This window comes from Acanthochromis polyacanthus, chromosome 5, assembly GCF_021347895.1.
Source record: "Acanthochromis polyacanthus isolate Apoly-LR-REF ecotype Palm Island chromosome 5, KAUST_Apoly_ChrSc, whole genome shotgun sequence".
NCBI lineage: Eukaryota > Metazoa > Chordata > Actinopteri > Pomacentridae > Acanthochromis > Acanthochromis polyacanthus.
Window position 1 is genome coordinate 35,436,663 of NC_067117.1, and position 22,284 is coordinate 35,458,946.

Below are 22,284 nucleotides of genomic sequence, written 5' to 3' on the forward strand. Positions count from 1 at the left end.
ATGTCAAGGTCATAGCCTATCCTTTTCAATCCTTTTTTAAATATTTTCTCTCTTTTTTTTTACATAAAAAATAATGGAACAATTTAATATACCTCTATTTTTTTCTCCCCAAAAGAGCACTCAGCAAGTATTTATAAAGGTGCTGTACAATGTACAAACATTTACATCTACTGTTCCTACAGAATGTAGAAGATACCACAAGGATTGTTTTTCTAATGAAGCAATGCAAGGCCACAGTATGATGCAGAGATGAGATACGAAATGGTTAAATGAAAAGCATAAAAGAGTACAACAGTGCAGGGGACAAACAATAAAAAAGGGCATTATCTGATTCTGAACCAGAGCGAACTGCCTGTACCTGACACTCAGGGTTGGATTTACTCTTTCAACCAACCAAACTATTGCACAAAAGTCGACCACTGATTGGCTCATAGTGCGTCCTCTAGGGATTTGAAACCTGAAAACTCCATTATACAATCACAGACTTTACCCACCATCCGACTGCCATTGATACTGACTTTATCACACAATTGCTACGATACTGTGTTCCCTGAGCTCATCTGAATGTCTTAATTTTATAAGCTGTATTAGCAAGTATGCTCATTGCAATTTATTTTTCTTTGACTTTACAGCAGTTGCGTCATAATCGTTTAAAGTAACAATGAAATCTGACTATTTCTCATTTTATAGCAGTCAGCTCAACCAGCCTTTAATATGCAGGATGACGAGTTTTCTGTATACGTGCCTATACATCAGCAGCATGGTAAATATCTCAATAAACTGCCACATCACTCTCTGGCCCCTGACATCCTTCAAGTTACCCTAATACACAGTCACACAGCAGGATTGACGAACACATAGAATTAAAAGTCTAATTTGTCTTTTCTCATTAGGCAAAGGTAAAACTACCAGGGACGTGACTCAGAACTGGCACAGAATTACATAAATTGCCATTTTGGGCTTCAACAGTGAACCTTTTAGAAAAAAAAATGAAAACAGCTTTATAAAATTGTTACAGTAGTAAAATGGCAATGCATTGGTAGCAAGTCAACATCACGAATTAATTACAACTCATGGTCATTCTGTTATGCTACAAGGGCAGATGCAGTGCAATGGAATTCAATAGATAGTTAGAATCTGCAAAATATGACACATTCAAATATATATGTATATATTATATTTCACAATGAGACACGTTTTGAGCGATTGCAAACATTTGGTACAGCAGTTTGCACGTCACGTCTATACATTTCATGAACTACAAAGATCCATGGTAATTCCTACCACTGAAGTACATTGGAAATAAGGTGAAAGCTCAAATAACATGGGACAAATTTTTAAAGTCTATATCAAAATGTGGAATGGCTTGGTACAGCTACATATACATATATTCATCTATTACCTCAATAAATTACACACTGGATAATTATCATACATATGGTAAACAAGATCTCAAACCACAAGTTTCTGGTCTTTTAAATTATACTGCTTATATGCAGGAGTGTCATGACTATAACCGTAGAACAGTCTGGAGTACCCCATAAAGTAAACATTTGCTGGATTGTATAATCTGCCTGGTGTTCAGAATGAGAATTATAAACAAGAAACAGGTTCATTCTCCGTGATGTGCAGAACACATGCAGCAAAACAAACAGAAGCGCTGACTGCATGCAGTTGAGTAAACCTGTCATAAAAAGACAGTCAAAATATCCCACAATGAGACTGAGAGCGAAATTAAACCCTAGATGACAGTCACACTGGGTGTATACTACAGTCGAGAGGCGAGGGCCTTTCTCCTTTCGTTGCATATGGGTCATTGCATTGTAATGGGTGAATCACTGTTTGTAGCTGTTGTTCCACAGGAGGCTCCCAGGATTGGCACATATTCACATTTCAAAATGTCTCGTCTGACAAGGCCACGAGCATGCCGCACATGCTGAAGTCCCACGTCAAAGATGCTGAAGCAGCGGACAAGGCAGAGGGGAGTTGCTACATGCCACATGTGATGTCACAGCACTCCCAAAATACAAATCTGGCCACGGTCCGAAGATAATAAAAGTGGCACCATGTTGCACTTTCTCTGTTTTATGGAAGAACTCAGAAAAACAAATCCACTGAGGCAGCTGTTAAATATGCCATGGCACAGCTCATGTCTTGGTTATTCAATATTCTATCACAAAGGGTCACGGAGGACCTCTGCCTGGGAGAGGATTTTGGCTGAGCTGGGCACTTTCCACGGGCAGGGGCTAACAGGTCCCTTTGGGCTCTGCGGAGCTCCTGGCATACTGTTTACAGAGGCTACAAAGTCTTCCCTACCACTCTCTTCTTTGGAGTAAGAAAATGTATCTTCTCTTCCTTTAGCCTCTCTTGGCGCGACTACAGACACCTTTTTATTCCATATATCTTTGAAAGACAGCAATGATTCTCTTTGTTACTTGTCCCTTTACTTGTGTTTCTGTCCTTTGTAGGTTTGCCCTTGCCATTGCCATTTCTGTGCCCTGAGTCTTTACCTGTTCCTATCTCACTTTCTTTTACTGTATTAGGTAATATCCTGTGGTGGTAAGACTCCCCCATTACTCTTCTCTTAAAACTTTCCTGCTCATGTCCTGGCCTGGTCCTTTCTCCTCTCCTTTCCATCTCCCCGACTTGTGAGTATCTTCTCATCTCAGTATTTCCCCCTTCACCATTTTTCTTTTCATGACTTAAGCTCGCTCTGCTGGAAGAATCCTTTAATCTTCTCTGAAGGCCTTGTTGCTGCTCTGTGCACTGCAGGGTCGAGACCACTAGTTGTCCAACTTGTGGAGACTTCCTAGGGTTTGCAGGATGTGTTTTTGTCTGTGTCTGAGGCATCCTGTTCCTACTCAGTGCTGCTTCCTGTGCCTGACTCTCAGTCTTTTTTGGACTGTGATGTTTCTCTTTGGCTTTAGGAAATGTCTCCCCTGTTTTCTTTGGGCTGCTTAGCTCTCTGGAGTCTTTTGTGGGTCTGGTCCTCTTGTAGAATTTTATATGCTCGGTGGAGACGGGTGAGGGCCGTTCTACCTCCTTGTCTGCCCATTCACCACTCTCCTCCACGGACCTTAAACCCCTGCTGCTGCTGCTGCTGCTGCTGCTGCGGGGCTTGCGGCCTTGTGGGGAAATGGCGCTCCAGCTGCGAGAATGCTTCAGCTTGCTGGAGAAGGGAGAGGAAACAAAGGTGGAAGCCCCGGTGGGATATGGAGAGGACGGGGATGATGTGTCAGAGTAAAACACCTCTGAGGAATAGCTTGTAGGTGAAATGAGTTTTTGATCATGTTGACCTGTAAGAGAAGCACACGTTTTAAATCATATGCGAACAAAAATGTTACATGCTCCACACAAAACTTTGCAATTTAGAATAAGAAAGAGAGAAAGTTTATTCACAATATTGAAGTTAACAGCAGGAAAATGAAAAAGAGAAGAATTACCAAGATGAAAGAGAAGAGAGCAGTAAAAGCAGTGAAGATGTTAGTGTTGGTGCTCAGTGTAGTAGCACACAGTAGAGGAAGCTGTACTACCTGCATCAGGGGCAAGAGAAAAAGAGCCAAAGGAAGCAGATGGTTAGAGATTTAATGAACAAATAAATAAAAAAGAAACTCAGCAAAGAAAGTACATTGAGATCAATAAAGGTGGAAGTTGAGAAAAGGCTCCATCAATTAACAAATGGATGGTCATTATCATTAGCAAAACATCAGGTGAATTTATGGTTTCAGCATGTATTTAACTGCTGTCATTATTCCCTCCTTGTAAAGTAGTAAACAGTAGTAAAACATTTAGAATATAAATTCAATCTTGTTTCCAGCTTACGTTTTATTGCAAACATTAATTTGAGAAGAAAAGTATGGAATAGTTGGACTGCGATATAACATTTTCTCATCTGGCTCCAAATATGAAGCTATGGCCAGCCCTTATAAGTACGTAAAACATGCAGTTTAATGTCCGCTACACTGTACAGCAACATCATTCCAGGGCACAAAGCTACTCTTTATCAAAAGGAACACATCGAATGGTTACTCACTGCCATCTTGAGCCAAACCCGCTCCAGGTCTCAGCAGCAGCACCACTTTGTTCCCTCCAGCCTGGATCAGTTCAATGGCCCGTGTGTGGGAAATACCACGAGCCGGCTCCCCGTTAATCTCCACTATCTCATCTCCAACCTGTCAGTAATGCAGAAAATGCAATTACCACACAGAAACACACCTACGAACTGCTCAGCTGTGCGCGCGCACACACACACACACACACACACACACACACACACACACACACACACACACACACACACACACACACACACACACACACACACACACACACACACACACACAGAAATACAGGAGCTGCAGTTATAATCAAAGAATCTACATTTTATGCTACACACACAGACTCACACACACACACACACACACACACACACACGTACAGCTCTGTATTACCCTGGAGGTACCCTCTATTATTAGAGATGACAAAGTATCTCAGGATAAAGCGTGTAAACACGTCAGTCTGTTAGGCTCTAATCAGTGTTGACATTCCTCTCCACCCTTGGATAGGCAAAGTCATGCCCAGAGATCACAGTCTGGCAAGACTAAGATTGATTCCAGCTCTGAGCCTCTATTCTGTTCCCTCACTCTCGAGTCTCCCCTCTCATCCTAATAATAATAATGTGATAATCTCATCCCCATGGGGAAATTCTAATTTTGCTGAATCTCTTCCATAGAGAGTGAAAATTCAGGGTCAGTTACAGTGTGGGCTTTTTGGAAAATGGTAAGAATCTCACTAAAGAAGAAATGAAAGGAAAGAAGGATGTGTGCTTATTGACACAGATGGACAAGTAGCTGGACAGAATCACAGATGATCAGAGACATACAATAGAAAAGAAAAAAAGGATAAAAATCTATAAATAATAAGCAGTAAACAAGAACAAAACTATGCTGAGGCTGAAAGAATAGAGGCTGAAAAAGAGCATCTTGGACCTTTCTGGGCCTTTATCCTTCCTGTTCGCTGTGTAGACAGCTTGAATTACATTACTCAGTGAAAACCAAGAACTGCCTGCACATCATAGCTGAAAGTATCTCAGACCCTCAAAACTGTAAGTGGCAGTCACTGAAATACAATCTGTTGGTTTAATCTCTAGTGCATTCAAACACATGGCCATAGAAATGATATTTTGTCTGATTTAAGTCTCTACTTCATAAAGTACTAAATGTGCAAAACATCTCAGTGAGGGAACAGTTTATATAATAGCTCGCCATACTTTACATAACAACGATGAGTGAAGCCAAATGAGCTACAACAGAATCTACTGGCTTTTATTTAATCAAGTATCAATTTGTTTTTCTTCCAGGCATTTCTTGATAGGTGCAGTATGGTGACATCTTCCTGTTAGTCACTTGTTCTGTCCTCAAACACTTTGGTCTGGAAAGAAACAACCTCAACGAAATGCTGTGACATTCAGTGTGGAAAGAATGAATCAATGATTTTGGTGACTCCTGACCTTTCCTGTAGCCACTCCACCAGACCAAAAATTTAACTCATGTTATTTTATTTTAGAACAAGATGACATGGTCATCAATATCCCCCGCCACATGTGATGTCTATGAGTCTATATGCAAAATAGTGATCAAGGGCCATAACTCTGTTAAATATTATCGCACAGGTCTCATTTTCGAACTTGATCAAGGTGTCCATGGTGTGAAGCTACATACTAAATTGTTAGCTGTAAAATTAAATGTTCACTCACATTGTGTGCATCTCCTGGGGGCTAAGCCCCCCCTGTCCTGAAAACCTAGTGCCGCCCCTGCAGCAGTTTACAGCTTGTCAGCTGCAGTCGCGTTCTGTCGCTAATTACGGGCTAACCGAGAATGCTAGCTCAAAAGTAACCGGATGGTGAGTGGCAGGATGAGTCACGGAAGAGGTCGGTATGTTTAATGTTGCTGTAGAGTGAAAAATGACCGAGAAACAGCAGTTTTAAAATTGCTGTGTGTGAAGCAGCACAAGGCCTAAATTTGCATTGAGGGCGATTCAGGTTCCCACGTCAATTAAGGGCTGGCGCGTGACGTAACAATGTGCCAGGTGAACAATGTCGGAGTCATATGAATGTAGAGAGTCTTTACTATAGTCTGTGAAAGGATTGTCCTTGTAGTAAGTACCGTTTGGCCAGGATGGCGATTTAAGTTAAAAAAAAAAAACGGACAGATTTTGTCCCTCTCCACACTCTAGCACCAGAGGAGCACATGCTCTAACATGGGATTTTTTGCTTAACCTAGGGGTTTTGGAGGCTCCTGTATGGAAAACCATAAATCCCACGTCACAATATGTACATGCCTGAAAAGAAGAGAGTTGGGGCTTTTTTTAAGACTAAAATTAAGTCTGTAGGTGAAAGTATGGCGAAGCAGTAGCGTTTGGAAAACAGTGCATGACATGGTCATCAATATCCCCCGCCACATGATGTCTATGAGTCTATATCCAAAATAGTGATAAAGGGCCATAACTCTGTGAAATATTATCGCACAGGTCTCATTTTCGAACTTGATCAAGGTGTCCATGGTGTGAAGCTACACACTAAAGTTCGTAATCCTAGCTGTAATAGTTTCTGAGAAAAGCTGTCCCCTTCATCTCGGACGGACGCATGGACGGACGCACGGTCGGACGGAGGCCAAACCTATATCCCCCTTTTCCACTTCGTGGAGGCGGGGGATAATAAATCACCTGTGGACACTTGGTTCAGCTCAGTTATGCACACAACATAATTCAATACGTAAAGCTAAATTAAGTTCACCGAGCACATTCCCCAGTGTAGAGCCAGGGCATCACCTGCTTTTGACCCTATGATCTTTACTTTAATATGATCCTGAACTGTTAAACCTCCTAATTTGGCAAAATCAGTCTATAAAAACCTCTCCATTCACTTGAGTACTGTGGGATGTAATTGATATTGGGGTCTCTGCAGGCTGCTGGTGCTCAGTCTGGATAAAGTTTACAGAAAAATACACAAATGACATTTAGAATCTGCTCTTGCCCTTTTCAGAGCTGAGGTAAGAGAAGAGAAAACATTTGTAAACTATAACTGCAGTAGTGAAAGAAACACTCACATGGATTCTTCCATCCAGCTGAGCAGGTCCATCTTCAGCCAGTCTGAGGATGTACAGGCCCATGTTGTACTCTGTGCCGCCTCGCAGACTGAAGCCGAAGCCTCGAGGACCTCTCTCTAACTCCACTGTCAGACAGCCCTGCACGGGACAAGCATAAAGAAAACACTCAGTGTACTCGCATACACTACTGTTCAGATGTTAGGTGTCACCCAGGCAATTTCATGTGTTCCATGAAAGCTAACACTTTTGTTCATGCGGTAACATAATTGCACAAGGGTTTTCCAATCATCAGTGAGCCTTTCAACACCATTAGCTAACACAATGTAGCATTAGAACACAGGAGTGATGGTTGCTGGAAATGTTCCTCTGTACCCCTATGGAGATATTCCATTAGAAATCAGCCGTTTCCAGCTAGAATAGTCATTTACCACATTAACAATGTCTAGACTGTATTTCTGATTAATTTAATGTTATCTTCATAGAGAAAATGTTTTTTTTTCAAAAATATGGACATTTCTGAGTGACCCCAAATTTTGGAATTGTTGTGTACATTTGTACACACACACACACACACACACACACACACACACACACACACACACACACACACACACACACACACACACACACACACACACTAATATCTGTACACTGATCAGCTGCAACATTATGACCACTGACAGGTGAGGTACATAATATTGAGCATTTTGTTGTAGTGTAATGTTCTGCTGGGAAACTTTGAGTCCTGACATTCATTTGGATGCTTGACATGTACCACCCACCAAAACATTGTAGATCACAGCAGTCTCTGATGCCAGTTGCCACCCTCAGCAGGACACTGCACCCTGACACACCACAAAACTGCTCCGGACTGGCCCGGGGAACACGACAGATATAAGGTGCTCACTCGGGTTCCGCACTCCCCACATCCAAATCTTATTGAGCATCTGTGGGATGTACCAGGATAAGCCTGATCTAAGTAGGTCCCACCCTGCAACCCACAGGACCCACAGGATTCACTGCCACCATCACGGTGCCACAGGACATCCCCAGAAGTCCTGTGTCCATGCCCCACTGGGTCAGAGGAGTTTTAGCAGCATTATGGAGACCAACATGATATGAGGCAGACGGTCATAATGTTATGCCTTATCTGCGTGTTTATATAGGATTTCATTAACATTCTTGTGATTGAACATGTTCTTTGAAAATGTACCATTTTCTTTCAAAGACACAACAAACAAAGCTGCCTCCAGCTCAGTGATGCATCATTAGATTTGTGAGAATTTTCTGTTGATAAAAGATGTTCTTAATGATCCGTGTTCTTCTGTATACGACTTCATTCTTTGCCTATATTGACTTGAAATTTACATAAAACTATAATGACCACAATGTGCATTAATCTGATGTACCTGTGCACTATATGGAAAAAAAAAAGAGTTTCATGTGACCGTGACAACATGTTATGCTGTAAGCAAATGAACAGCATTATTTCTTTTCATACAGTCACAAACAATGTTGTTTACATCCCCAGTCTGAATGGACAATTCTAACCTTCAGGTGGTTGCAAAGACAACATACAGAGAAAGCAGTAAGAGGATTATTCTTACCTGGTTGGGTCCAGTCACACACAGCGTGCCCAGTTCACCAAGAGGAAGAGTTTTGTGGTCAGACCAGTTGACTCCATCAGTCTTCTCCTCCAGGTCCAGGTTATAACTAGAACAAACAGCACATGTATTTTTCTCATAGTACTTGTTGTAAACAGATGGCTGCAGGCATCTAACTGGGAAAGCCCTTATGCAAAACAGATAATCTAATTTAACGCTGGGCGGGAAATGGGAGGGAACTGCATTTACTCATATATGGAGATGCTTATTTTGCACTGTATATGTTCTGTACTACACATCTTACACACTTTTATATTTATTATGCCAGTGTCTTTCTGGTTTGATATATCTTTTTGCTCTGTGGACAAACATTCTTTGTCCGTTGGCAGTAACATTATTTTAATAATGTCACCATATGCATGCCATTTCATTTCTTTCCAGTCTAAGAGGAGGTTTCTGTTGCATTTCCTGTCTTAAATATACATATCTGCGTATATTCTTCTCAGCAGGACAGCAAAGATGCATTTTCATGCTATATTTTGTCCACTTCAGGTGCACACAACAGAAATTCAGCAAATTTAAAGAATTGCAAAAAATTTTACGGACACAAGTAACTGATGAACATGTATTTTTTTTTTAACAGCTTTGTACTTCTGTTTTCTGAGCTCATGTCCTTACCGTTCATCCTGTAATGCTGACCTCTGCCCCATGGTTCTGTGTTGAAGAGCTGGACTCTGTTTAGCTGAACTTGCTCCAGACGGAGGGCCCTTGTATTCTACAATACATTTAGACATGACAGTGTCATCAGTGTAAAAATATTAAAAACTTCCATTAATAGAGAATACCATATATAGAACCATTCCACAACATGTTCATCATTTAATTCTCTTTAACAGCCCCAAGAAGACTTGACTTACAAAATGAAGCCTCATTACCAGCCTTATATATCCTGCTAAATGGACTGACATCACTGTGACACATTGATGTAATTTGTTTTATTTTCATCGATTCAATCCTTTTCAAGGAGCAGGGGTTCCATTTTTCAAAGTTTAAATACCTCTGCTTAAAATTGAATTATTAATATGATCATAAAATATTCATATATTCTAATTATGTGCAGGGTGGATTGCTTTGATTACCTGGCTGTGACACTAACTTCCCAATTGCAGATGTTGCAAAAATTGCTTTAAAACGAGCTGATCAACTATCACAACAAGTGTAGTTTTTTGCATAAGGAGATATTCACCGTCCTCAGGAACCACAGTGAGGGTGACAACATTGCCGGCCTCCTTGATAAGCTGAACAATGTCATTGTGAGAGAGCTCAATGATGGAGCGCCCGTTGACTGCTGAGATACGATCTCCAACGTGCAGCAGGCCACAGCGGTCAGTGGGACTGCCTTCAATGATTCGTCCAATTTTGTGTGGGATAACTGAAATGGCAGATATGAAGAAGAATGAGGCATTAGGACACAGCCAGAGTGAAATATATCAAAGGTATCAACAGAAAAGGTAGTAACCATGATCCCACTGCAACTACGGTTTGCTTTACTAAAATCTGTAAACACATCTTGAATCCTACAAGCAACTGTTCATATAGTTTTTGACTGCCACTGCATACTAGAATAATTGTTACCATGATAAACCATAAACAATCATCTTCTTAATTTTTTTGCAATGCTGACTACAGTATGCTTAATAAAAATCTATATATTGTGATCCTATCCATCCACATCATATCCATCCTTTTATTATCTCATTATGGTCGCGGGGCCTTCGCCCTACACTCCAGCTGATGTAGGGTGAAGGCAGGGGGCACCCTGGACAGGTCTACCACAGGGCTACAAATAGAGACAAACAATCACATTCGCACTCACAGCTATAGAAAAATTTGACTAATTAGCCTGAGCATGTTTTTGGACTGTGGGAGGAAACTGGAGTATCCAGAGAAAACCCAGGCATGCACAGGGAGAACATCCAAACTCCATGCAGAAAGATCCACGAACAGGGAACCTTCTAGCTGCAAGGCGAGAGTGATTTAATGTTTACTGATACCAGTCTGCTGATATCAGTAAACCTTGTTCTCAGCATAAGCCATCTGAGTCTCCAGAGTGTCTCTGAATCTGCCTCCTCATTTGTCTCTCGACATCGCAGAATTCCCTAACACTAACCACCGTGCAGCCCTCCACATAATATTTACAATATTTTTCATAAATCTCTATTTTAGATCGAATAGGTTCATGGAACATTTTTAAATTCATAGATTTTCAAAATATACCCTACTTACAATTTCGAAAATGTTTTAATGGATTTGAATGAATTAGAGATTTTATCCTCACCTCCATGAGGCGGTTTGCTCTTGGATGTGAGGATGACAAAGCCAAAGCCTTCAGTGTCTTTACGGTGGAGTGTTATGTCAAAAGACTCGTGGTCCAGGGCGCTGGGCATCGGTAGGCGAGGTAGCTTGGGAGAACCATTCACCAGCACTGGAGTCATTTCCTGAACCTCTTCCTCTGTTGCATCTGATATGAAAAGGATACAGAAGACAATGTACTTTTTGTCCTGTGCATTTGTATTTGTGTGTTTATCTGTGTATTCCTGAGGGCTTTTATGCCAAATATGCCAATAAAGATAAAATAAAAAGTGTGACATGTAAGTGCACATTACAAAGAAAATCAAAGTGGAGCAGTATGATTAGAGAACCTGGACGGCTAAAAGGGTTGCCAGTGGCTACCAGAGATTGTCTTGCTTTAGAGCTAAAGGCAGAAAGATCCTTCTAGAAAAGCTTCTATGCCTTGAATCCATAATCAAGGTGATGATCCCTCAGATCACTGCAAGATCTGTAATTCTTATAATACAATTTTTAGAAAAGCATGACCAGTGCTGGGACACTTTGTCTGGATTTTGAGTTATTCTACTTAGTTCAGCTACAAATTGTGCTACTCAGAATCAGCAATGAAGTTTACGAACTAGTTTTAGTGTAAACATCTGTTTTTAACTAACAAACTGTTGCAGTATGTGTTATTTTCACAGGAAAACGCTGTAAGATACAATAAGCTGACTTACTGTACTACATGCTTATAAGGATTAATCATAAAACAGCAGCACCTAGTCTTGTGCCAGGTGTTGCTCCGGCTTCTTCCTCACCTCTGTAGATGACCTTCCTTCGAACAGTCAACATAACTTGACCATTACGTGCAGCGTTGGTCATCAGATCCAAGACTTGCTTGTGCGAACGGCCCTTGACCATCACACCATCGATGCCAATGAGCTCGTCTCCTGCTCTGAGACGACCATCCTTCTCTGCAGCTCCGTTGGGCACAATAGCCCCAATGTACACCTGGGGAAATACATTCTGACATGGGGTTAATAACAGAGAAATGAGTATTGAGAAGGTAGAAATAATAATAAATATGAAAGCATAAGAAACCAGCAATGCTTTCACTGTACATTACTTAAAAATGTCCTTATTTTTGAAAGAAAGGCATTTTTTTAAAATGAAGATAACATTAAATGAATCAGAAATACAGTCTAGACATTGTTAATGTGGTAAATGACTATTCTAGCTGGAAACAGCTGATTTTTAATGGAATATCTCCATAGGGGTACAGAGGAACATTTCCAGCAACCATCACTCCTGTCTTCTAATGCTACATTGTGCTAGTCAATCATGTTGAAAGGTTAACTGAGGATTAGAAAACCCTTGTGCAGTTATGTTAGCACATGAACAAAAGTGTGAGTTTTTATGACATGAAATCGCCTGGGTGACCCCAAACCTCTGAACGGTAGTGTAGTATTTCCAAAATGAATGGTCACACACTTGTATTCTTATATTCACGTGAAAATACACCTACAATATATTATATATACTTACTGGCTGTTGTGGACCTTCTCCTCCCAGCACACGGAAGCCAAAGCCTGTTTCAATGTCCCTCTTCAGGAAAACATCTATGTCTTTGGTGTGAGGCTCTGTGCATGAGTACATTCAATTACTACTGCGCTGTCTTGAGATGTCAAGGTTTCAAGTCGATCAGAACATAAGGTTATGTAGGTCACCTAAAGGCAATTTATGAGTAAAAGTGAGAGTGTTCTGCACTTACGTCTGCTCTCCAGCAAGGCTTTGGACTTCAGGTACAACTCGGTGACGTCTCGTTTGGGGGAGTCGGCGGAGCGCAGTGTGCTCGTGTTGGAGTGGTAAGGCAGGGCCTGGGGAACCGAGTCTGTGATACCATCCAAAGTCTCCGTACTGGCCGTCATTTCCTGTCTCTGACAACAAACACAAGCACTGTTACAAACACATGTTCCTTTAAGTGTCATGATCTCAGAAAAGCATGACCTTTATGAAGAATTTTAATTCCAAGTGTTCATTTGATTACACATCCTTTGATATTCACCTACAAAGGACATCACATGTTTATTGATATTCTGTGCAGCTCATTGTCCCAGAGAAGTGGCTGAGCATTTAACAGTGATAGATTACAAAAGCAATAAAGGTCACTTTATCGGGTCTTTTTTAAAAAAAGAAAAGATATAGGCCGTTTTCCACTTTGCATTCCTTCTATTGTTTTTAGAGCTAAGCAATGAGGCTTGCATGTGATATAAAAAAAGTTAAAGTATGGATTTCCCCACGGCTGTGACAGGCCCCTTCGGGCTGAAAGGGCAACTTCTTTATCTAAAACGGTCGTATTAATAATACCACCATATCTAAAGAGGCTCATCCATGCTTCATTACCATTGCAATCCCCTGACAATAGCCCTAAGAATACGACTACTGAAAGGAAGTAATTAAGACCGTTTTTCAGAGCAAACAAAAGAAGGCGCCCAGAAACATAATCAATATTCAAATTTATTGCTATCATTTAATTCGATGCAACAGAGGCTTACTGGTTAAGCTGAAGGACAAAACGCTTTGAAATTAAATTGAGGGATATGTCCCCATGGGGAAACAATAGTGAAAAAGTGGGAAAAGATACATTTTTACTCACAGGCTTCAGACTCTTTATAGGGGATGTTTGACCTATGGAGAGACAGAACAGACAATAGGAATATAGTGAAAAAACATGGGAAGATATTATTTGGAACAACATGGATGCTGAAGCATTGTCCACCAGATGGCACTGCCTCTCTGATTGAGAAATAGCAACAGTGGGCATAAAAATAAACCAGTGAGCTGCTTGGAACTCAAGAGGTGTGCTCACTGAAGAATGCTCCATTAGGGAACATACATCCATGATTAGACATACATGGAGAATATATATTGTAGGACATATGCTGGAGAGCTGACTACATTGTGCAAACTGACTGCACAGCTACGAAAGCGAGTGAGGGCAATAGAGATTCATGCATATAATTCAATGACTGATAATTCTCTTCCCCCTCTCTGTTTACTGTACAGTACACCCTCATGTTCCATCTCAAGCACTCAGATTGCTCCCTACAGATCATCTCTTAGCCCCCCTCCTCCCTTCCTCTCCTCCTGCTCCTCAACTCCCTGCATTAACTGAATTAACAAACACTCCTCTGGAGCCTGCAGCCCTGTGGGGCCGGACTAACACTTGGACTGATGAAGGGTTAATGGAGCCTGATGTAAAAGGGCAGACACAGCGGCATTTCTCTGCTTCACTGTAATACTCCCAATCCAACAATGCAGACAAATGTGCAATACACACACCTGAAACGCACCCCAAAGCATCTTCTTCTTCTGTTCAGTGATGCCCACCACTCACACACACCCAGGCACATACAAAGACAGGTATCCTCCTCCAAGCCAAAGGCCCTTGTCTAATGAGGGTTAAAACTGGCATTAGCCCTTCAGTTTGACAGGCTGGGTAAAGTCGAGCCCAGCTCTTCTGTAACTGTTGGGTCATGCAGTGCGTCAGTGGAGTAGGACATGCCGATGGTGGCATAGCAGTGAGTGAGGGTTGTGTGAGTGACTGGGAGAGGAGAGGAGAGGGTTTAGGTGTGGCTATGGGGAGGAGGCCCCTGGGAACTTTCCCTCAATACCCATTTAGCCATGGATCCTTAAGAGGCCATGGATGTAGAGGCATGCAGAAATCCCCCACACTCTGCTGATGATCAAAGCCAATCCGGGGTTCATCGACTTGCGCAGTGAATCCCTGGGGCTGCGAGATGGATGTAGAAGACATTTGAAGGATGCCTACCCTCCTCCCTCTGCTCCTTGGAATCAAGCACATCCCCACACTTGCATAATTCCTACTCTCAGATTTGTAACAAAAAGCACTACGCCTCAATGGGAGTTGAGCTCAGAGGCATTTTGAGTTTAGCCACAGAGGGGGAATGCCCGATAAATACCTGAGATGTGCAGCTTGCATATGTAAAGAAGCCACATATGATGGTAAGGAATGGGGCTCTGTCGGATTGAGTGTGATGATCATCTGCTCCGCTATGGTGGTGCAGTCAGATCTATTCAGCTAAAAAGGCAACAATCTCTCTTGTGGTGACCTTACACAGACAGCAAACACGGTGGCATAGCATAACCCAGACTTCTACAGAACAACAGTGTGGTGTCAGTCTGTGCCCTCCAACTAGTCACAACACCACCTCACCTCCTCTCAGTATCAGCACGCTGACCTCACCTCCCATGGGCACTGTTGAAGTTACATTCACAGTAACAGCAAATTATGTCACACAAGCGGGCATAAAGGAATGACAATAATGTAAGGATACAGTGTGGAGGAAAGAAAGATAGACTGGCATAAAGAGAAACAATGACATGGATAAGGAGCCAACCAGTCTGCAGGATAAATATATAAATACACAGATAGAAAGACAGGTCGTGGGACAGTCAGACATACTGGTTCAGTCTCTTACCTCCTCGCAACACCAGCACGTTGACTTCACTGCCCACTGGTAAGTCTTTCAGGATGTCCACCACTTGTGCATGACTAAGCGTCTGGACATTTTGTCTGTTGATCTCCTTAATGACGTCTCCTTTCTGCAGGCCGCGGCACCACTGGGCATCTAGGATCATCTTCACCTTCTGGCCAAGTGGGCAGTCAGCAATGGCAAACCCAAATCCTCCAGGTCCCTTGACCAGTGGCACACTTACCAGCTCTGGTTGCAGCATTCCCGCAGTCACTTCCACCCGCTCTGCCTGCTTACCATTTGGCATGGCGGCCACAACAGGCCGTCCACTGGCATCAGTGGTGACATAGTGGAGCTCCTGTGAGGAGCCGTGCAGAACGTCGCCTTTCACAAGCAGCGGCTGTCCATTGATGAGGGGCACAGCCGTCACCACCTCTCCTCCATGCAAAGGCTGCTGGGGCTGGGTGGCTGGTGGGGGAGGAGGAGGAGGAAGAGGGTCATCGCTGTCTAGATCCACATCAGGAGGAAGCGGGTAGCCACGGCATAGAACCATGTCCACGTACTGGTTGATGGGAATGGATTGGAACATCTGCACCACCTCTGGGTGGGTCTTCCCCAGCACACACATCCCATTAATCTCAACAATCACATCACCTGAGACAAAGAGAGAAAAGAGAGCAAGTGACAGGAGGGAAATTTCTCTGGTAGTTAATCTAGACATCATTTCTCTACATTTCTTTGGAAAGCGCTTACTCCATCCTTTGTCACACAGATCTTTCCTCTGAAATGTCCCTTTCCTCTTCACTGCTTTCTTATATTTTCCTTCTGGCAGCTCTCTGTACTGCCTCCTCCTTCTTTTATCTCATTCATTCCTACTTCATTCTTGTCCCTCCTTCCCTTGCTACATTGTTGAACAGACCTGAACAATACTCTGCCACAACTACATGGAGCTGAGACGGGTGTAGATTTCTGTCACATCGTTCCATTGTAATCATCACACACAAACACACACACACAGCTCACAGCTGTTGGTTTATGTAGACAGCCTAAAGGCAACAGCAAGATCAGAAACTACACACCCACCATAATCAGACAGTTTTCGATAAAACTATGCCCTTGACAGAACTAGAGTTGTTGTTATTGCCCTGTTAAACTCATGGGACAGTGTTAGGTTAAGTGAACACTGCAGAGGTAGAATTAACACCTCCAGGTGCAGCATGGCAACACAGTTCATATAAGTTAGCGACAGAAGGTTTTTCTGCAATATTGCTGAAATGAGCAATTATAAACTTATAGATCTTCCTGGCAACTAAATTAGATTTTCATGTTGATATGAATGGGTAAATACGCTCTGTCTTTTCTTTTTCTTTTGTAAATTGTGAAAGGTTTTACTTACCAGACGCCATCTTGTTGTCATGGGCAGCGGGTCCGTCGCTGAGCACATTTTTCACCTGCAGGAACTCATCTGTGCGGTCACCTCCTATGATGGTAAAGCCAAATCCTTGGGAGCTCTTCTTCAGTGCTGTGTGGTACATCTCCCCCTTCAGCTGGCTGGGGTCTGCAGTAAAGCCAGATGTGCCTCCCTTACCTGTGTACAAAGTGTACATGTAAACATACCTGAGCAAAATATTTATGCATGTCCCTCTCTATGCGTGTCTCTCCTTTGAAGCGTTTTGCTCAAGAGTGAATGACAAGGTGACTCAAACACAAGAGAAATCTCCAGAGTGCACAACATTAATCGTAGAAACACTAATTAATGAATTCATAACCTTCTGGAAAGATAGCAAAAATCATCCATGTCTGCATTGAACCTCAATTATAGGCTTTATGTGCTGAGGATCAACATAGCAATTAGTCATTTCTAATTAAAAGGCATGATATGCTTCAACTAGATAAACCCATCAACACAGACCTTTTTGTATAACCCTGCTGAGAAAGAAGCACAAACAGGCAGATAAAATGATATAAAATGATAGCTTTAAAAGCACATTTTCTTGTTTCCCTTTATTATAAAACTACAGAGCAGATCACCTCTGACAGTGTCCAATTTAGCACAGTGTCCTCTCTTATCCCCTTCCTACTGCAATCAGTAACTCCAAAAAAAGGTTTGTCACTGTACACTATTTATAAATTGAGAATGGAAGAACTTAAGGTCAGTGGCAACATCAGTATGGGCTAACAGCTTGGCTGTGGCAAACACAATACACTAGATAACCAACTGTCAGGGTCACACTGCATTAAACTGAACAGCTTCCCTATCTGGCATTACGGTCGTATCAGCACTTTAGATCATGGACACATCATTTTTTTCCCGAACTGCCTGATGGTCTCTGGCCCGTACTGCATACAGCTTTGACTCAAAAACGGTAAAACCGAATCCTGCTGGTGATGAATGGTGTGCATTTCCACCAACTCTGATGCATGCTGAGAAAATGTGATGTCAGAAAACATTATTATACATTCAGAAATGCTCCGTCATTTTTTGATGAACACATCCCTTTCTTTAAATCTAAAGATGAATGAACTGGAGCAAAATAACTCTAAAAAAAGACAAATGTGCTGAAAGCATCAAGTAAATCAATGCTTATTTATGAGAGCAAAATTATCAACAATAAATGTGTTTTTATGATGAAAAATGGCTGAGAATGTTTACTGTGTTGAAATCATGATGAAATAAAGTGAAATTAATTGGATTCATTTGAAGCATCAATTTCTAGCAAAAACAGAAGTTGATTAGTAGTAGCAGACTAACAGATGACTGCTCCACTGAAGAAAATGAAACAGACAATGTGAATGAGTAATGTTCACTATACCCAACGGATAAGGTTCTAATTATTCTGTGTTGTTCTTATGATCAATAACTCCAAAAAAAGACAAAAGCCCACACTGCAGGTGTGTTTTTCTTCTTCTGGTTTGGTCTGACTTTTGGTGATATTTCTGGTAAAATGAGATAAATTCATGATTTTGTGCCGCCAAGATTTGATGTTGATGGAAAGAATGCTGGTATTTTTATTGAGGTGAATTGGGAGGAATCCCTCTCATGCATCAGTCACATCTCAAAAATACCCCGATTAAATGCTTTATCCTTATTGATAGAGATGCAGAGCCATAGAAATAGACGGCAAAAATAGAATATTGTCTATATTTCTGGGACCCTCCAAAATTGAATGAATCATGTTTTCAGGGGAGCTCGTGTCATACTAAGAGGAGTCCTCATGGCTTCCCTGGAGTCCACACCCTGCCACTGTTCATTAAAAGTTTTTTTTTTTAAATTTTGTAATGCTCATTCCTGCTTTAGACAAGAAATGTCCAGTGTGATATTTATATTCTGTGAGCATCATTATTTTAATAAGTCAAAGATAATTTAAATCCACTTCACTGCGTGAATAAGTATCAGTTTATGAGATAAAAGTATGACTACGATTACATCATTTTGCATCAATTAATTCCACCAAAATGCATAGAGTTCTGTATGGGATGCACATTGATATTCATTTAAAAAAATGACATGTACTGTGTAAACAATGTGCAATCACACACTCCTGACAAGTAATCTGTAGTTGACATTTTAGCAGCATTTTCAGCATTACTTCCGGCCCATTTCTCAGGGGAATAACAAGTACGACAGCAAGCCTTACTAAGTATGAATGTTAACAGGATAACCACCCCAGAACTGACCATTTCTACATGAGTCAATGTCTAGTCAAGGTTCCAGGCTTTGTACTGTCCAGATAATTTAGTGAACCTGCTTGTTGGCAGGGCTGCACAGTGTCCCAGTGATTAGCGCTGTCGTCCTGCAGCTAGAAGACCCCCAGTTTGCGCCCCGGCCTGAGCCTAGAATCTTTCTGCATTAGTTTGCATGTTCTCCCTGAGCATACCGGGCTTTGCAAAAGTTCTGTTACACTCGGTTTCATGATCTTTAGAGACGTTTACATGTCGGAGTGAAAAATTCCATTAAATAAACTGAAAGTTCTACCTTATAGGCAGGTGTCCTTGATACAAATTTTTTTCTCCGGTGAAGTTGTATCAAGATGGAAGTCAAAAGAGTTGAGATATCTGCTCTCCTTTGTGCTGAACATCAGCCGGATGACCGTCCACAGAGTTGCGGAGAGGCTAAAGAATGGTGAAGATCTTTCAGGTCTTATTTAATGGAATTTTTCACTCCAACATGTAAACGTCTCTAAAGATCATGAAACCGTGTAACAGAACTTTTGCAAAGCCCGGTATGTGGCTTTTCTCCGGGAGCTTCCTCCCACAGTCCAAAAACATGCAGAGGTTAATTGGCAACTCCAAATTGTCTGTGGACATGAATGTGAATGTGATTGTTTTGTCTGCATATATAGCCCTGTGATAGACTGGTGACCTGTCCAAGGTGTCACCCGCCCTCACCCTAAGTCAGTTGGAATAGATTCCCGCCCTCCCCCACGACCGTAATGAGGATTAAGTGGTGTATAGACACTGGATGGATGGATGTTTTTTTTGGCAAAGTCACTGATTGTAACACACAGAGCAAAGGTAATCTTAATACACACAAGTGCATTGCAGAAATTATACAGATTCTGTTGAATAAATAATAAAAGTCCAACATCTGATCTGTGGACCGTAATTCGGAGTTGCAGAATGGGTGTATGGATGGATATGCATGCTCGATTAGGTCTATTAATTGCTCATAAGTATGAATTTTTAATTATAATAAGCCTGATTACTACGCCATTAGATTGCTACAATTACAATTAATGATTAACAGCATAATAACCACATGTGCATTGCATTACATGTGATGCACATGTATAAATCCTTTAGAGGCTGGTATTATTGTGTATAAAAATACATATCAGATTATAAAAAGTGTTTATTAACTATTCATATGTACAGCAGATTTACAGTGGTCATAATTACATGCCATAAAAATTATGATGCACTGTGTTATCAAGGGGCTGCACAGTGGAGTAGTGGTCAGCACTTTCGACTTGCAGCAAGAAGATCCCCGGTTGAAATCCCACCCTGGGCCTGGGATCTTTCTGCATGGATTTTGCATGTTCTCCCTGTGCGTGCGTGGGTTTTCTCCGGGCACTCCGGCTTCCTCCCACAGTCCAATAACATGCTGAGGTTAATTGATTATTCTAAATTGCTTGTAGGTGTGAATGTGAGTGTGATTGTTTGTCTCTATATGTAGCCCTGTGACAGACTGGCGACCTGTCCAGGGTGTCCCCTGCCTTCACCCGAGTCAGCTGGGATAGGCTCCAGCACCTCCCGCGACCCTAGTGAGGATAAAGCGGTGTATAGCGAATGGATGGATGTGTTATCAAGCATTCATTAGCTGCTTATACACATGATATGAACGCTACAAAATGAGGCTGTACAGTAAAAAACACAAACTATAAATTACTTCAAAATCCTTATATTTCTCTACAATGACACTCTAGTGTGTGTGACAGCTCCTAGACCTCAGGACCTGTTCCTGTTTAGTTGGTTGCTAGGGAACTGGGGGAGTGGCTCATTGGCCATGATGGCTGACACCGGTTGACTGCTCACCTCTATATTTACTGGTGTTTTAGCTGGTAATGGAGCATGTCCTCTACTTCTTCTTGGGTTCCCTGTGGTCTGGTGTGGTTGAGTTATTTTGTTTTCTCATACACATGATCACACATCCATTCATCATACACATTACTGACTGCACATTTAATTAAATTTCTTTAATACATTTCAGTTAACTTTAATTTGCCATGTGTGATCTCCACATTTTGTCCTTCCCCTGAGGATTTATTATTATTTATTAATTGCTTTTATATTGTTCACAATATAACACTTAATGGCTTGAAATTAAGTGTGACCATGAGAACAGGAATAGAACATCACCAGGGGAGAATACGAATTATACAAAATGAATATGAAGGTTCCCTTTGGTAAAATTTACAGATCCACAACTAAAACTGGATTCCAGAAGACTGCATCAGTGTATGTGAATGCTTCACCTGAAAAACACTGCTGTGGCTACGGAAATCTAAACTGCTATATCTTCAGTTGTTCCTCTTTATCTCTTTCTGTAGTCTGTACATTGTGACTGGACAGTCACTCGAAATCTCGATGAGTCCACTCCTATATCTGGTGTTCAGATCACAACAACTTTCTAATTTGACTGAAACGTAATGACTACACATTTTTCCTGTCATTTCCTCCAGCTTTATAAACACTCAATAGCTTTCAGAGGGAAGTGCATGGAATTTAAATGCAACCGCTCTCATACTATCAAATGGTTCAGCAGCCAAGAAACATCCACCGCAGACATGAACGGCTGTGAGTGAGTGTAACTTGTCACAGCCAGCGAGGACTCCAGATGTCCACACTGTTGCACGGATCAAGCAAAGCTCATTTACATAATCACATTCAAATTGCTTGATAAACTCAACAGTGAATGTTTTTTTCTCTCCCCCACGTGAGTGCTGAAGTAACCGTCGACTGCACATTTGTGTGTGCAGAAAGAGACAGCAGTAAAGAAGGGTGAAAGAGAAAAAAGAAACAGGGAGGAAGTGAATGTGGCGTGTGCAAGCCTGTGCTTGTGTGGGAGAGTCCAAAGAAGGTCGCTGTGCCAATGTCTGTGGGCAGACTTTGAAAACCAAAAGCAGACAAAACCCATCATGTCCACCGCATCAAACAGCTATGTTTTTTGAGCTCTCATGTGTGACTCAACTGCATTGTAAATCTCCAGTGACAGTATTCAGCATAATTGGGAAAAACCTCTTCCTTACT

At 41.7% G+C, this 22,284-nt stretch overlaps 1 protein-coding gene across 1 annotated transcript in view; it reads right to left on the reverse strand.

Annotated features, from left to right (window-relative positions):
• Positions 1 to 3,171: 3,171 nt before the first annotated feature.
• Positions 3,172 to 22,284, reverse strand: part of LOC110949257 (membrane-associated guanylate kinase, WW and PDZ domain-containing protein 3-like) — a 151,102-nt gene continuing 131,989 nt past the window's right edge. The window contains exons 9-22 of the mRNA XM_022191187.2: positions 16,931 to 17,122; positions 15,541 to 16,188; positions 13,695 to 13,726; positions 12,810 to 12,975; positions 12,584 to 12,678; positions 11,857 to 12,064; positions 11,049 to 11,231; positions 9,957 to 10,142; positions 9,389 to 9,485; positions 8,714 to 8,819; positions 7,107 to 7,244; positions 4,034 to 4,172; positions 3,444 to 3,533; positions 3,172 to 3,296 (exon numbers count right to left, since the gene is read on the reverse strand). Coding sequence (XP_022046879.2) covers positions 3,484 to 3,533; positions 4,034 to 4,172; positions 7,107 to 7,244; positions 8,714 to 8,819; positions 9,389 to 9,485; positions 9,957 to 10,142; positions 11,049 to 11,231; positions 11,857 to 12,064; positions 12,584 to 12,678; positions 12,810 to 12,975; positions 13,695 to 13,726; positions 15,541 to 16,188; positions 16,931 to 17,122 — 2,240 coding nt within the window. The 3' untranslated portion in view covers positions 3,172 to 3,296; positions 3,444 to 3,483. The remainder of the gene's footprint in view (positions 3,297 to 3,443; positions 3,534 to 4,033; positions 4,173 to 7,106; positions 7,245 to 8,713; positions 8,820 to 9,388; positions 9,486 to 9,956; positions 10,143 to 11,048; positions 11,232 to 11,856; positions 12,065 to 12,583; positions 12,679 to 12,809; positions 12,976 to 13,694; positions 13,727 to 15,540; positions 16,189 to 16,930; positions 17,123 to 22,284) is intronic.